This window comes from Xyrauchen texanus, chromosome 20 (assembly GCF_025860055.1).
Source record: "Xyrauchen texanus isolate HMW12.3.18 chromosome 20, RBS_HiC_50CHRs, whole genome shotgun sequence".
Taxonomy (NCBI): domain Eukaryota; kingdom Metazoa; phylum Chordata; class Actinopteri; order Cypriniformes; family Catostomidae; genus Xyrauchen; species Xyrauchen texanus.
The window spans coordinates 9,619,057-9,634,265 of NC_068295.1; the positions used below are offsets into that span (position 1 = coordinate 9,619,057).

Below are 15,209 nucleotides of genomic sequence, written 5' to 3' on the forward strand. Positions count from 1 at the left end.
ATCTACATGATTTTGCCAGCTTTGAGATGTGGTCTGTGAAATTTAGCTCATCATCAATGGTTGCCCCTAGATTTCTGACCGTTTTGGAAGCCGACACTGTTGTTGGACCCAGCTGCATGGTGATGTTGTGTTCAACAGCAGGGTTGGCTGGAAAGACAAGGAGTTCGGTCTTGGCAGGTGGTGTTGCAGGTGGTGTTCCTTCATACAGGCTGAGATGTCCGCCAGACAGGCAGCGATTCGAGCGGTCACTGTGGTGTCGTTGGGCTGGAAAGACAAGTAGAGTTGCGTGTCATCAGCATAGCAGTGTTAAGAGAAACCATGTGACTGGATGATGAGTCCTTATGACGTTGTGTATATGGAGAAGAGAATGGCCCAAGCACTGATCCCTGATGTACCCCAGTAAGTAACTGATGTGGCTTGGATACCTCCTCTCTCCAGGCTACCTCGAAGGACCTTTCTGAGAGATAGGAGTTTAACCAGCCAAGCACAGTTCCAGTGATGCCCAGTTTGGAAAGGGTGGAGAGTAGGATCTGATATGGTTGAAACGAAAATACAAACCACTTGACTTGAATTGACTCATTGGCCAGGCTGTGAATCTGAAGGAAAATGAAGACCAAAGAGCATTCCACAGAAGGTAGAAATACATTAATAACAATGCATAGATTAGGAAAGTAATATCCAGATGTTTGCATATCCCAGTGAGCACAGTTGGATCAGTAATTAGGAAGTGGAAGCTGCACCACACCACAAAGGCACTGCCACGAAAAGGCTGTCCCTCAGAACTCAGTGCTCTAACATAAAGGAGACTTGTGAGAGAAGCCACAGAGAGGCCAACAATCACTTTGAAGGAGCTCAATGGCTGGGAGTGGAGTATTGGCGCACCGGTCAACCATATCAAGAGCACTGCATAACGCTGGCCTGTATGGCAGTGTGGCAAGAAAGAACCCATGACTCAAAAAGTACCATCTGAAACCACGTCTGGAGATTGCCAGAAAGCATGTGAGTGACCCAGCTGCGATGTGGAAGAAGGTTTTGTGGTCAGATGAGACCAAGATGGAGCTTTTTAGCCAAAACTTAAAGCACTCTGTGTGGCACAACCCTAACACTTCCTATTCCTCAAGACTCTCAATCCCTACAGTGAAGTATAGTGGTGGCAGTATCATGCTGTGGGGATCCTTCTCATCAGCAGGGACTGGGCATCTTGATAGAATTGAACGAAGAATGGATGGAGCAAAATATAGGGAAATACTGCATGAGAACCTGCTTCAGTCTGCTAAAAAACTGAAGCTTGGGAGGAAATTCACCTTTCAGCAGGACAATGATCCCTAGCTCAAGGCAAAACAACATTGGAGTGGCTTAAGAACAAAAAGATAAATGTCCTACATTGGGCCAGTCAAAGTCCTGATCTCAATCCTATTGAGAATCTGTGGCACTATTTGAAAATTGCTGTCCACAAGTGTCACCCAACCAATCTGAAGAACCTGGAGCAAATATGTCGAGTATGGGCCAAAATCACTTTGTCACTGTGTGCAAAGCTGGTACATATGTACCCTAAAAGACTTAAAAGCAGTTATTGCAACAAAATATCTCTCTATCAAATATTAACATGTGGGGGTTGAATACTTATGCAAGCAAGATATTTCAGTTTTTTATTTAACATAAAAATATTTCCCAACAAAAAAACAATGTCACCTAACTGTAATTGATTTTGAGTTTCAGTGTTTTAAAATAAAATATAAATCAGAATGAAAATTCACTGTACCATTTGTAATTTGGTAAGATCAGAGAATTGGTCAGGGGTCTGAATACATTTACAAGGTACTGTGTGTGTGTGTGTGTGTGTGTGTGTGTATATGTGTATATACACTGACCTAAAGGATTATTAGGAACACCATACTAATACTGTGTTTGACCCCCTTTCGCCTTCAGAACTGCCTTAATTCTACATGGCATTGATTCAACAAGGTGCTGAAAGCATTCTTTAGAAATGTTGGCCCATATTGATAGGATAGTATCTTGCAGTTGATGGAGATTTGTGGGATGCACATCCAGGGCACGAAACTCCCGTTCCACCACATCCCAAAGATGCTCTATTGGGTTGAGATCTGGTGACTGTGGGGGCCATTTTAGTACAGTGAACTCATTGTCATGTTCAAGAAACCAATTTGAAATTATTCGAGCTTTGTGACATGGTGCATTATCCTGCTGGAAGTAGCCATCAGAGGATGGGTACATGGTGGCCATAAAGGGATGGACATGGTCAGACACAATGCTCAGGTAGGCCATGGCATTTAAACGATGCCCAATTGGCACTAAGGGGCCTAAAGTGTGCCAAGAAAACATCCCCCACACCATTACACCAGCCTGCACAGTGGTAACAAGGCATGATGGATCCATGTTCTCATTCTGTTTACGTCAAATTCTGACTCTACCATCTGAATGTAACAACAGAAATTGAGACTCATCAGACCAGGCAACATTTTTCCAGTCTTCAACTGTCCAATTTTGGTGAGCTCTTGCAAATTGTAGCCTCTTTTTCCTATTTGTAGTGGAGATGAGTGGTACCCGGTGGGGTCTTCTGCTGTTGTAGCCCATCCGCCTCAAGGTTGTGCGTGTTGTGGCTTCACAAATGCTTTGCTGCATACCTCGGTTGTAACGAGTGGTTATTTCAGGCAAAGTTGCTCTTCTATCAGCTTGAATCAGTCAGCCCATTCTCCTCTGACCTCTAGCATCAACAAGGCATTTTCAGCCCACAGGACTGCCGCATACTGGATGTTTTTCCTTTTCACACCATTCTTTGTAAACCCTAGAAATGGTTGTGCGTGAAAATCCCAGTAACTGAGCAGATTGTGAAATACTCAGACCGGCCCGTCTGGCACCAACAACCATGCCACGCTCAAAATTGCTTAAATCACCTTTCTTTCCCATTCTGACATTCAGTTTGGAGTTCAGGAGATTGTCTTGACCAGGACCACACCCCTAAATACATTGAAGCAACTGCCATGTGATTGGTTGATTAGATAATTGCATTAATGAGAAATGTATATATATATATATTAGTTTTATTGTGTATTTCTATATATACTTTTATATATACTCTTATTTTTTTATTATCTCTGTTACTTGTTGTATTGTTTGCACTGGAAGCTTCTGTCGCCAAGTCAAGTTCCTTGTATGTGTAAGCATACATGGCAATAAAGCTCATTCTGATTATGAGTTGTCATGAAACCATATTGGCCGTGCATAGGCAAAAAGCAGCATCTTGGCCTAAACATTTTATCAAATTGGAGTTATGACCAAAATCGGTACTCTTAGACTATGTTTTGTCCTTTGACAGATGGGCTTTTCTCAACCATATGCTCAGATTTAGAGACAACGGAGTGTGAAATTGCAGGCTATAAAAATCACAAGGTTACAAATCACCTTAAAAACCAAATGGATATAAATTCTGCACTTGACACCGCACATCTGGATATATGCCAGGGTATGGCACTCTTAATCATCATTTGATGAGTATTTGATTAATTACCACTGAAATGATTGGTTGAAAATATTCAAAAACTCTTTTAAATAAAATTAATTTTACAGCCTATTTCCATTTGGCTGTAATAGCGCAGTGTATATTTTGCAGGGCAAATTACTCAGAGTTTTCTAATTTACATAGAAAGGATGCGTGTTTGCGCTGAAAGGAATGAATCTGCCCTTCACTGTTTCAAAAGTATAGCCACAAGACTTAAACAATATGCGTGTTACCATGATTTTAGTGTGATAAAATCGCTTACTAACCTTTTCTGTGTAAAGTTATAGCCAATTTTACAACTTCATTGCCATCACGATGTAATGTCAACGGACCCTAAAAAGACTGAATAAATTACGATTTAAACACCTTTTTCACCTCACATATTACATTACTTTTAACAGAAGAATGGATGTAAGTGCTTTTATAAAATTATAAGCTTTACAGTTCTACCTTTAAACCGTCCACAAATTGGATCTATTCACTTCCATTGTTAGTGTCTTATTGTAACCTTTATTGTAATTCTTTTCTAATATTTTGTTAAATCTGAAGCGCCCACCGTGGTCGTGATGGTCTAATTACACTTAATTTGTTTTTGTTTGACTTGACTGAATCGTGCTAAAGAATAATTTTATCACCTCAAGAAAGTGTTAAGCCAAGTGTGCTGTTTCCTCTTAGATGCACATTAACAGGAGTTGCTGGTTCTTTCTTCAGAGACATCCATTACCTGTAGATAGCCCCCCTCCTGCCTAAAATAGCTTTGTAGCCCCTTTAAGTGTCTGCTCTTTACCTCTTTCACATGAATTCATAATGCCTTACTGTCACCGTACTTCATATTAGAGAAGCTTTGCTTACCTTTTGCCATACAAACACAATATGGGGACATTTACCATGGGTTCTGAGGCAAGCGAAGAGAAAACAAGAGAAATGGGTGGGTACTGGGTTTTCATTCATTACCTTAAAGGGGACAGAGCGTGATTTAGGCTGCTTTAGAGATACTTTGACATTCACATGGCAAAGTTCCTTCCGTAGTCCACCTAGACCATTTTTGGAAAGTACTAAGCTGCAAAAATGGGTTATTCAGATATTATTATGGTATTAACATCACAACCATATCTACTCTTCAACTCTATGGACCTGCCGGCGGGTCCAAAAGGGGCCGCAATGTCACAAATAAAGTCTCTTAATACATAAGTCAGGCATATGTGGTATCGTTTTAAATATTAGAATCTGAACTTTTAATAGATACCCAACACTTCTGCATTTCTTACATAAAATAGCAAAATAGGGCCTGAAAATATTCGCATCCCAAATCAGTGCCACCTAGAGGTCATGTTGTAGAAATATGAATATAAAAGTATTTCAAATAGTACATAAATAACACAAATCAAATAAAAGCTCTGTACAGTTTATTTACAAAGTATATAAAACAAATATCTCTGTTATGTGCCGATCACTGCTTCTTTAATCCCCAAATAGCTAAAAACTTTATATCTGCTCTTACCTTTGTTTTCTAAAAAATTTGCCATTTTTGATTGAATTATCCAATGTTATATCTTAGATGTCCAGAACAAAATATTTAGTCCAGCAGGAAAAAGCATGCTTCCCAAATCACCGGAAATGTATGTTTTTGACTATTGATTATAAAATGTTAAAAATCATCCTAAAGCGGAGGATCTTAGCTTTCTAATGACACCTAGAATGAGTTTATGCCTAGATATTCAATAATACAATGGGTGTGGTGCTTGGACTGAAAATTAGACTGAATGTCTATGGACAAGCACATCTAGGAGGGCTAAAATGCATTAGCGTGCCATTTTAGAAGGTGATAAAGAAGTGGAATAAAATAAGATAATTTGGAGGAAACAGAACCAGAATTACATGCTTACAAATTTAGGACCTATATATATATATATATATATATATATATATATATATATATATATATATATATATTAAATAAATAAAACGTTCTGAAATAAATTTGTCCCATTTTTGGCAAATAGTCCACAGTATGCGTTAATGGTGCACTTTTAAATTTGAGTGAGAAAAATTGCAGGAGGCAGCCTGTATAACTTTCTTTTATCCATGTCTAACATTCCACACTCTGTTATTTCGGTTGAAGAAGCATATCATCCTGGTGCTCGTATTGCAGATCTTTTCGTTGCAGTTTCACTGTGAACATGTTACTCGCACTACTTATACTACAAAATGGCATAAAATAGTGCAGAAGTATGTGATTTGGGACAAACCATATGGCTCTGTTATACAGCCTCTGGTCCCTAGATATGGTTAGGAGCCCTCTGTTACTGTAAGTACATGAGATTTTTTATTGTCTGCTAGGCGTAAATCCGATCACTTAGAAAAGTAACCGCAAACCTCAACTCAACAAGCTGCAGTTTGAAGTATCATTTATTTCTGTTGCACAAATGGTGCATGATGAGTAATGATTTGTTTTATTGATTAAGTAATTCATTTAAATGAGCTTTCTGTATATATGTGCCAAAGTTCTTAATATTAGGCATTTGTTCAAAGTATGAGCAATAGAAATAGTGATACTTGCCTTAACAAGAACAGCTAATTAGCTACATAGAAACTCATGACAGATGCTCTCTATTATTTCTAATTGCAGCAAATTGATTCTGGGTGGCTTGGATTGGTTTACAGTTTGATGGCATGTGATTTTCCTTGTGTGCACAAGCTGTGTTGTTTGCGTCAAAGGGATATGGGATAGACGGAACCCTTAGGAATGTTTACACTCATTATCAGTATACTCATAACCATGAGAAATGCTTTCATCATAAAACAGAAAAAACAACAAAATGAGTGATGATTCGATGCCACAAGGTAAATTGAGAGAGTGCAGAGTGTAACTTCATGAACAGCTTTGATCCAATGAAATAACGGGATATGACTGAATCCCTCACAATAATCCAGAAAAAGTGCGGCAATCAAAAAATTTACTTTTGAAAGCTTCCAAACAGCTGGCAAAATCATCCCCCACTCGCCACAGGGCTTGTGAAACGATAACAATCACCGTTTTCCTCCCATTATTGTTGATTTTAAAGTGTCGTGGCTGTTGTGTTTTCTTCTCGCCTGCTGTTAAAAGTAATTTCTGTTTTGCCCAACAGAAACGCACTCGGCCGTCCTTTAGAGATATCTACCATTGACTTCAGATAATTTATCAGTTGAGCACACGTGCACAGATTTGACTGATGTGTGCAGAGCATGTTTACATGTTTACGGAAATTAGCTTTTTGTCTTACTTGACCGCAGACAGAATGATGGATCTTTTTTTTTTCTGTATTGTACTCATAGAAGGTCACTGCAAGCCATTCTGTGTGATGCCAGTATGGAAGACAGTCCGTGTTATATATATATATGTATATGTTTCCATTTAAAGAAAAATAATCAGTGAGTTGTGTTACATGAAAGATTTTTGTCCTATACAGTTTCAGTTGCTTAATCCACTGCAAACAATGGGGGTCCAAAAGTCTGATATCACATTGAAACCTTGGATTCATAATCTAATTTAAATCTGTAGATAAACAAAAACTTTAAAATATGAAACCAAGAAATGTTATGATGTCAAATGTGAATATGCAGTATTTAATATTCTGTGCTATTTCTAGGTCAATAATTGAATAAGAAAATGTGTGACTTTGACTGTTAACTTGCTGATAATAATAACATTTGTTATGAAAAAATATATATTGAATTAGATTGCAAAGCAAAATAGAAGCATTTTTATTAGTAGTCTCAGATTTTTCAACCCCACTGTACATGTAGATACACATATCTATTTACAGTATTTTACCATGAAACATTTTCCAGCCTAAAGTAGCATTGTGTTATTCAAAGCTTTTGTATCAACTGAGTAACCTACATGAGAAATGAAGTTGACAAGAGATCTGATTCACAGGGTCCACTGTAGTGAAATAGGCCAAGCTGACCATTTTAATTCACTGCATGAAAGGAAAAGAGCGGAATCAACCAAATCAATTTCTCTGCCTGTCACATTTGGTTGCATAAACTCTTGTTGTAATATCAGTGATCTTTGCTCCTTTAACTTGATTATGCCTGTTCGTTTTTGCTTCGGGGCTTAATATGGGACTTTGATTGGTTTCTATGACTCTTGTGCATGTGCAGACACTGATTTGGCACTTCATTTGTGTTCATTACGAATATCCTATAGCCTGTTCCATACTGTATATCCGTCAATTAAAGTTTACATGACAATGGTGAACAGCAAACTACTGAATTCATGTTTGTTTAACCCTTAGTTTGCTGACATGGATTGACGCTTTGTAATGTTCTGTCTGGTCATTGTTGACAAGGAAAAATATGGATAAGATTTGAATTATATTAATCTGTACAAATCTTGATTTAGATGCATGTAATCTTTATTCTGTATCTACACAATCATATTGGTTTCTTTTGTATTTTTTGAAACACGTTTATGCAATATATAAGTTTTGATTTAATGAATCTGAAAACACTGAGTAAAAGTTACGCCTTAAAAGTAAGTGTACACATATTCATCTTTTTTAAAGATATGTTTTTAAATATATTTTTCAAAGTTGAAAAGTATTTTTGCAAATATAAAACAAAAACTTGGGGGGTCGTACCATTTGACATGAAATCAATATTCCAGGCTCAATACAAGTTAAGCTCAATCGACAGCATTTGTGGCATAATATTGTTTACCACAAAAATGTATTTTGAATTGCCCCTCCTTTTCTTAAAGAAAAAGAACATACAATGGAAGTGAAATGGACCAATCTGTAAATGTTAAAACACTATTTCAAAAGTATAGCCACAAGACTTAAACAATATGCATGTTATCATGATTTCAGTGTGATAAAATTGCTTGCTAACCTTTTTTGTGTTAATTATAAGCTTCACACGTCTGCCTTTAAACCCTCCAAACATTGGCCCCATTCACTTCCATGGTAAGAGCCTCAATGTACCTTTTTGATTTAATTGTTTTTTTAAGAAAAGGAAGGACGAGTCGAAACTATTTGTTGTGGTAATCAACATTATGCCACAAATGCTGTCGTTTGAGCTTGAGTTCTATTGAAATGTGAAAGAACCTTACAATGTCATAAACAAATTACATTTTTGAATGATATGATATTTTAAGAGATTTACTTGCACAAGATGTATTTATTTACTTTCTTACTTATGTAATAAATGTTTATAGTACCTTGACATTTTTTTACTATATGCCCAACAAAAATATCACAGAGTTTAATTTAGAAATCAAAAGCATGTCATTGTCTGTGTAAATTGCAATTGTAATTAATTTCAATTGAAGAAATTAATCGATCTGTACACCGATAGTGAGCATCACGGCATTGGCACGTAACATCTAAATTCATAATGCTGTTTTTTTCTATATTTAATGTGGATCTTGATTGTTGACAATGGTAAATATGATTTCCATAAAAATAATCTGTAAAAGTTGTATAGAATGTTCTTAAAATTTTAATCTCTGCATACTTTCTAAGTGTTTAAAGACACTTTTTAAAAACTTTAGATTTTATGAATCTGATAACACTGTTATATATATATACTGATCAGCCACAATATTAAAACCACCTGCCTAATATTGTTTAGGTCCCCCACGTGCTGCTAAAACACCGGCAACCACAATTGTACAGAGCGGTTATCTGAGTTACTGTAGACTTTTTCAGTTTGAACCAGTCTGGCCATTCTGTGTTGATCTCTCTCATCAATGAGGCGTTTACATTTGCAGAACTGCCGCTCACTGGATGTTTTTTGTTTTTGGCACCATTCTGAGTAAATTCTAGAGACTGTTGTGTTTGAAAATCCCAGGAGATCAGCAGTTACAGAAATACTGATATCAGCCTGTCTGGCACCAACGGTAACTCCGGAAACCGCTCTGAACAATTGTGATGAGAAGAATAACATCTCAGAATACTATTCAGAGATGCTGTTTTTTGCTCTATGTAATTTGGATCTTGACTGTTGTGTTTGTTCCAGGTGTATAACTGTCCCATCTTTTCTCTTTCACAGCTCTGTATTCCATCATTCTGTTCTGTGTTTTCCTCTGGATCCCCTTTGTTTATTTCTACTACGAGGAAAAAGATGAAGACAACAGCAACAAGTGCCTGGTAAACCTGCCACTCTTTCCTGTCTATCTATCTAGTACGCCAATAAACCCAAAAACCGATTGCCATCTTTAATATAGGGCAGGTACATAAAAAGCTGTGTAAAACATTTTGTAGTAAAGAAATGGTGTGTACTATTCTAGTATGCAAAGCAGGGCGTGCTGTCTGCAGTTAGAGAGGTTCATATTAATCATATGAACAGAAATGCCTTTGAGGCATTGCTAAGTGATATTTGCCTGATTACAGTTATGTCAGTTCATTTATAACCCAGCGAGTTCAAACAGAACTCTGCAGCGAGGTGACAAAGTGACAAAAAGCACATCGTCCTCTCTATAATGCTGCTTATTGCAAATGTCAAATATTTGTCTCAAAGGACACCACAGTGATGTGCAGATTACGTGCCTAAAATCTTCCTCCATTGCCTAGAATTTATTTAGATATAAAAAAGCAACTCATCTTTCCAAACCTCCCTTTCATTCTCTTTCTTTGAAACCATTAGAAGATGCTTACAAAGGTAGTATTTAAAAGGGATAGTTCACCTTAAGATAAAAATGTTGCCATCATTTACTCACTCTCATGTTGTTTCATATTACACTCCAGTTTGAAGCCCCTTTGGCCTTCCGAAATGAAGCATGTTGTTATTACAGACTGACTGCTTGATGAACACGGTTTGATAAACATGTTTTTCCTTCTCTCTTTACAGCAAGTGAAAAATGCACTGAAGTATACCATAGGATTTGTGATTGTGTGTGCAGGGCTGCTTTTGATTGGGTAAGTGTGCAGCTCTTCTGAGTGTGTGGAGAGATCGATGTGGGAATTATCATACATCTTTAACCTCCATCAGGTGGACAGCAGGTGTAGGGGGTGGTAGAATGCTGAAAAAAAGGAAATTGTTGCACAGACAAGTTATAGTAACCTCGATTTGGTTGTTTTTTACTAAGATTACCTGGTTGTAATTTGAACTTTTTGGAAAACAAGCTCTCTGTAGCTGTAAACCTACAGTAGTCGCCATTATTAGTTCAAAAGAGTGATATCTCTTTAGATGTCACTTCGATTGCTGATAATATGATTATTTTTAAAATATGATTGAATATTTTATCACTAAAATGATTCTTTATGTTTATATTGTGTCTGTTTGCAACGATCCCAGATATTGGCAACAAAATAAAATCAGTAAATATTTCTAAAGAGCTGAGCTAAAATTAGTTAAACACTTAAAGAAATTTTTTTTTTTTATGTAGGACATCAAGCCTACTTTAAAGTCAACATCATTCAAAATTGACCCTGTTTACTTTCTTATTGCACATGTCTGGCCTCATTGTGTATGAATCATGGAGACATATTATTCCACATAAAATAAGTCTTCGTAATGTTTTATCTAAATTTAATTACTTGCTCCGCCTATGAAGCGATTGTCCTTTTCATCACAAGTTTATCTTACTTTTTCAACCCTTCCCATCCAGCCACCTTTCCATAATTTCTGCTATTTAATGATCCAATCTGGTCCTGATGGAAATAATCAACTGCTGTTTCATTCAGAAATACGTCAGTATAAGGACTTAAAATGAGTTGCAAACTGTTTTTCATGTTGACTTTAAACACAATAAATGGATAATATGCGCTTCATGGTCAGTGCTGTCCAATTAAAAATCTTATGTGTGGTGCTTGAAACAGTTAACTCAAAAGGCAGAACTCCGATAACTTGGCATCTCTAAACCTTTTGTCGAGAATTCTCAAGAGTTTAGGGGCCGTTCACAGTTTTGCGCCCAATTGCTGTATTCTTTAATAGTTTTTCTAGGTTGGCATGGGCTAAATGGATGTCTTTGAACATTATGTTGCATCTCACTCTATTTTTAGTGTCTTGCACATGAGTGTGATGCTTTTAAATGCTGTGTCAACTTACAGTAAAATGATTGTTAAAAATCTCAGTCAAAACCAGCATTCTGTTCCATTTGTTTGCAATGAGTCTGGCTTCTTTTAAACGCTAGAATGCAGTCAGTCAGAACAGCCTCTAAGAGGTCTTGTTTAACAACAATATGCTAAAAACCAACATGAGTTGTACTCAGTTGTACATGAATGTGTACAAATATATGTTATGGCTTTGTCCCATTTAACCTCAAGTTGATACTTTTGCTCTCCACTGTGCTTGTGCAAAATAAACATAATGGATTTTCTTTGCCTCTCCAAGAATAACACGTCCTCTCACCAGGTCATATAATTTAATGTGCTCTCAACCATTAAATAGTATTCCTGTTGGACATGATAGCTTCATCAGTGTAGTGGGAGGGATGCATGTCGCATAGACCCAGTAGGATGGGATACTGTCCTAGAATGGGAAGAGAGACATGCCGTCGACTAAATTTAAAAGTGGGGTGGCACTTCTGACAGAAGCAATTTGGTCTTCATTTTACCTTTTGAACCAGTGCACTTTTTTACCAGTTCCATTGAGTCTTGGGTTCCTGATGTGCAAGGACATGATGTTTTTTTTTTTTTTGAGTCATAGACACAGAGCCCCTGATTTTGTGACTGTTCATTTGGAGAGTGACTTCCCTAACGCATTTCCCTTTGTTTGCCTGGTTTGATTGGTCCGTGCTAAGGATGAAAATTGTAAATGGAGTCAGTAAATCAGTAGCTTTCACTCTGGGACATCACTCAAGAGTTCTAAGTGCACTCTATCAATGCCACACTTGGTTTAAGCTTTAGAGTACACTTACTCACTCACTTTCCTCAAAATAATAATATGAACATATTGATATTACTGAACAGATCTCTCTTTTTTATGGTAGTTATTTGTAAGTGGTTAGGAGTAATGTGATTTTAACCCCTTATACTCTGGTGCATTTTTGGGCTGCCACCTGAAATTTTTCACACTCATTTTAAAAGCTTACCATTCACAGATACTTTGGACAAATTCCAAAAAATGGGTCTAATTTTTCAGTGAATCACCCAAATAATAATAGGGAAAATTCTTATTTGTCAGTGCTTCACTGTAACCCAGATTTTTGCTTTTTTTTTTTTTAAGAAAAGAAGGGGCAATTCAAATAATTCCTATAATTATTCATAAATAATATTGTATGTGTTTATAATCTTATTATAAGAATTATAAGAATCTTATAATCTTTATAATTTGTATAAATAAATAAAAAATGTTGTACTAACATTGTAAACTTGTCATTCTCTTTCTGTTCACTCAAACTCAGATTTTTGAAATGTCTCATTTTTATTCCACTAGGTTGCAGAAAGCTCTAGAAATTGTATTTTGCTCTATCACATTCCAAAACAATATACAGATCTGAAATTTAGGTGGAGCTCTAACGCATTTTAGCCCTCACAGATTTGGTCGTTCATAGACATTCAGTCTAATTTTCAGTTCAGGCACCACTCTCGTTGTTTCACTGAATATCTCTTCAACAATTTATTATGTTGTTTTGCATGCTATTCCTTCTGAATGTCATATTTTGTTCTGGACATAGAAGATATAACAATGGAATATTTAGCCAAGCAAGCTCACAGACAAGTAAACAATGGCAAATGTTTTAGAGAACTTCCTAAGTTAAAAGCAGATATAATGTTTTTAGCTATTTGGGGCTTACAGCAGCAGTTATTGTAGCATAAAGAGACATTTTTATTTGATGACTTACTTAAATCATATTTCACTTTGCGATTCTTTTGAAAATCTTTCAAACTGTGGTATTAGTGCAACACAATTAAATGTGCAGTCACATTCCTGAGAGTGAGAGCTTTCATTTGATGTATGAATGCTCCATTTATGTCCTATGTGAAGGACTTTTATTTTTATATAAACAATTCTACCTCATTACCTCTGGAGGGCACCAATTTTCAACACTAATGTTTTGAGGCCTTATTTTGTTATTTTAAGTAACATAAATGAAGAAGTGGGGAAAACTTCAGATTGTAAGCTTTCCAATGATATTCTGTACCTCATGGCAGTGGTGGCTCAGCAGTTAAGGCTCTGGTTTAGGGTTCTAAGTTCAGGGGTTCAAGCTCCAGCACCACCAAGATGCCACTGTTGGGCCCTTGACCCTATCTGTTCTAGGGGTGCCATGTCATGGCTGACCTTGCGCTCTAAAATATTTCACTGTATATGTTCAAAATGTATATTGTGTGACAAAGAAATAAATGCTGCTTCTTCATGGCTTATGTGGTGGTGGTGTAGTGGTCTAAGCACATAACTGGTAATCTGGTAATCAGAAGGGACGCTGGTTTGAACCCAAGGAACTGTGGGGTTCTGGTTCGAACCCCACAGCCAACACCATTGTGTCCTTGAGCAAGGCACTTAACTCCAGGTTGCTCCGGGGGGATTGTCCCTGTAATAACGCATCTGTAAGTCGCTTTGGATAAAAGCATCTGCCAAAAGCATAAATGTTAAATGTGTTATATACTGTATGTATACAGAGACTTTTTCACAGTATAGCACCTACCTTTGGACCTGCCGAGGGGTCCATAGAGTTTAAGGGGTTAAAGCAAAACATTTTGAAATTAGTAAAATCCCTTTGAAATGTATTGATGAGCAGATGGGTCTAAAAACTAGAAACGTTGCTAAAATTCATTTTGTTTTTTAAAGATGCAATCTTTCAATTTATTTTAAGTTTTTCAATAGACCTTAATTTACAATGGAAACAAAAACAAGGAAAGTGGATGTGAAGGTCAGATTTGTATTTATTTATTTTACATCTTTGTGGTTGTGCACACCTCCATTAAGCTCAAACCAGGCTTTTGTTGTTGAAAGATCTTTGAATGCTTTATGGAGCTTCTTCCTGCTGTGCCTTCATTTTCCAACATAATTTACATACAACCTCAAACTATGACACATTCATACTCAATGCAGCTTTTCTTTATTTCTTATTTTATTTTCTCCGCCTTTTCTCCCCAATTTGGAATTCTCGATGTGCTCTAGGTCCTTGTGGTGGCATAGTGACTTGTCTCAATCCGGGTGGTTGAGAACGAATCTCAGTTTCTTCAGCATCTGAAACCGTCAATCCGTGCTTTTTATCACGTGTCTTGTTGAGTGCGTTACCGCGGAGGCTTCACGCTATTCTCTGCGGCATCCATGCACAACTTAACACGTGCTCCACCGAGAGCAAACCACATGATATCAACCATGAGGAGGCTACCCCATGTGACTCTACCCTCCCTAGCAACCAGACCAATTTGGTTGCTTAGGAGACCTGGCTGGAGCAACGCAGCTTTTCTAATGTGACACAGCAATTGAATTAATTCCGATTATGCTAATGATGATGAATGATGTGGATGCAATTGAAACAAAGCTGACCCTATTTGCACAGCAACTTCATTGCTGCAGTTTGAAGTTGCTCATCGGATGATAACAGCAGATATGTTTTTTGTTCAATAGCAGCAAAAAAATAAATAAAAATGTGTGTTTTAAATTTTCCATATTTGTACTATAATGTCATCTGCCTCTTTTTTTTATTGACATGATTACAAATTAACCTGGTATAATATCAGTGCCGTTATTGCTTAGGAATAAGCAGTGGCATGCTGATATACAATATATTGTATTTAAATGTAATATTGAC

The 15,209-nt window shown here is 36.9% G+C and overlaps 1 protein-coding gene across 1 annotated transcript in view; it reads left to right on the forward strand.

The window, feature by feature from the left end:
• The window catches only part of LOC127661130 (lysosomal cobalamin transport escort protein LMBD1-like), a 146,326-nt gene that overhangs the window by 42,511 nt on the left and 88,606 nt on the right, over positions 1-15,209 (forward strand). The window contains exons 4-5 of the mRNA XM_052151709.1: positions 9,557-9,654; positions 10,355-10,422. Of these exons, the coding sequence (XP_052007669.1) occupies positions 9,557-9,654; positions 10,355-10,422 (166 nt within the window). The remainder of the gene's footprint in view (positions 1-9,556; positions 9,655-10,354; positions 10,423-15,209) is intronic.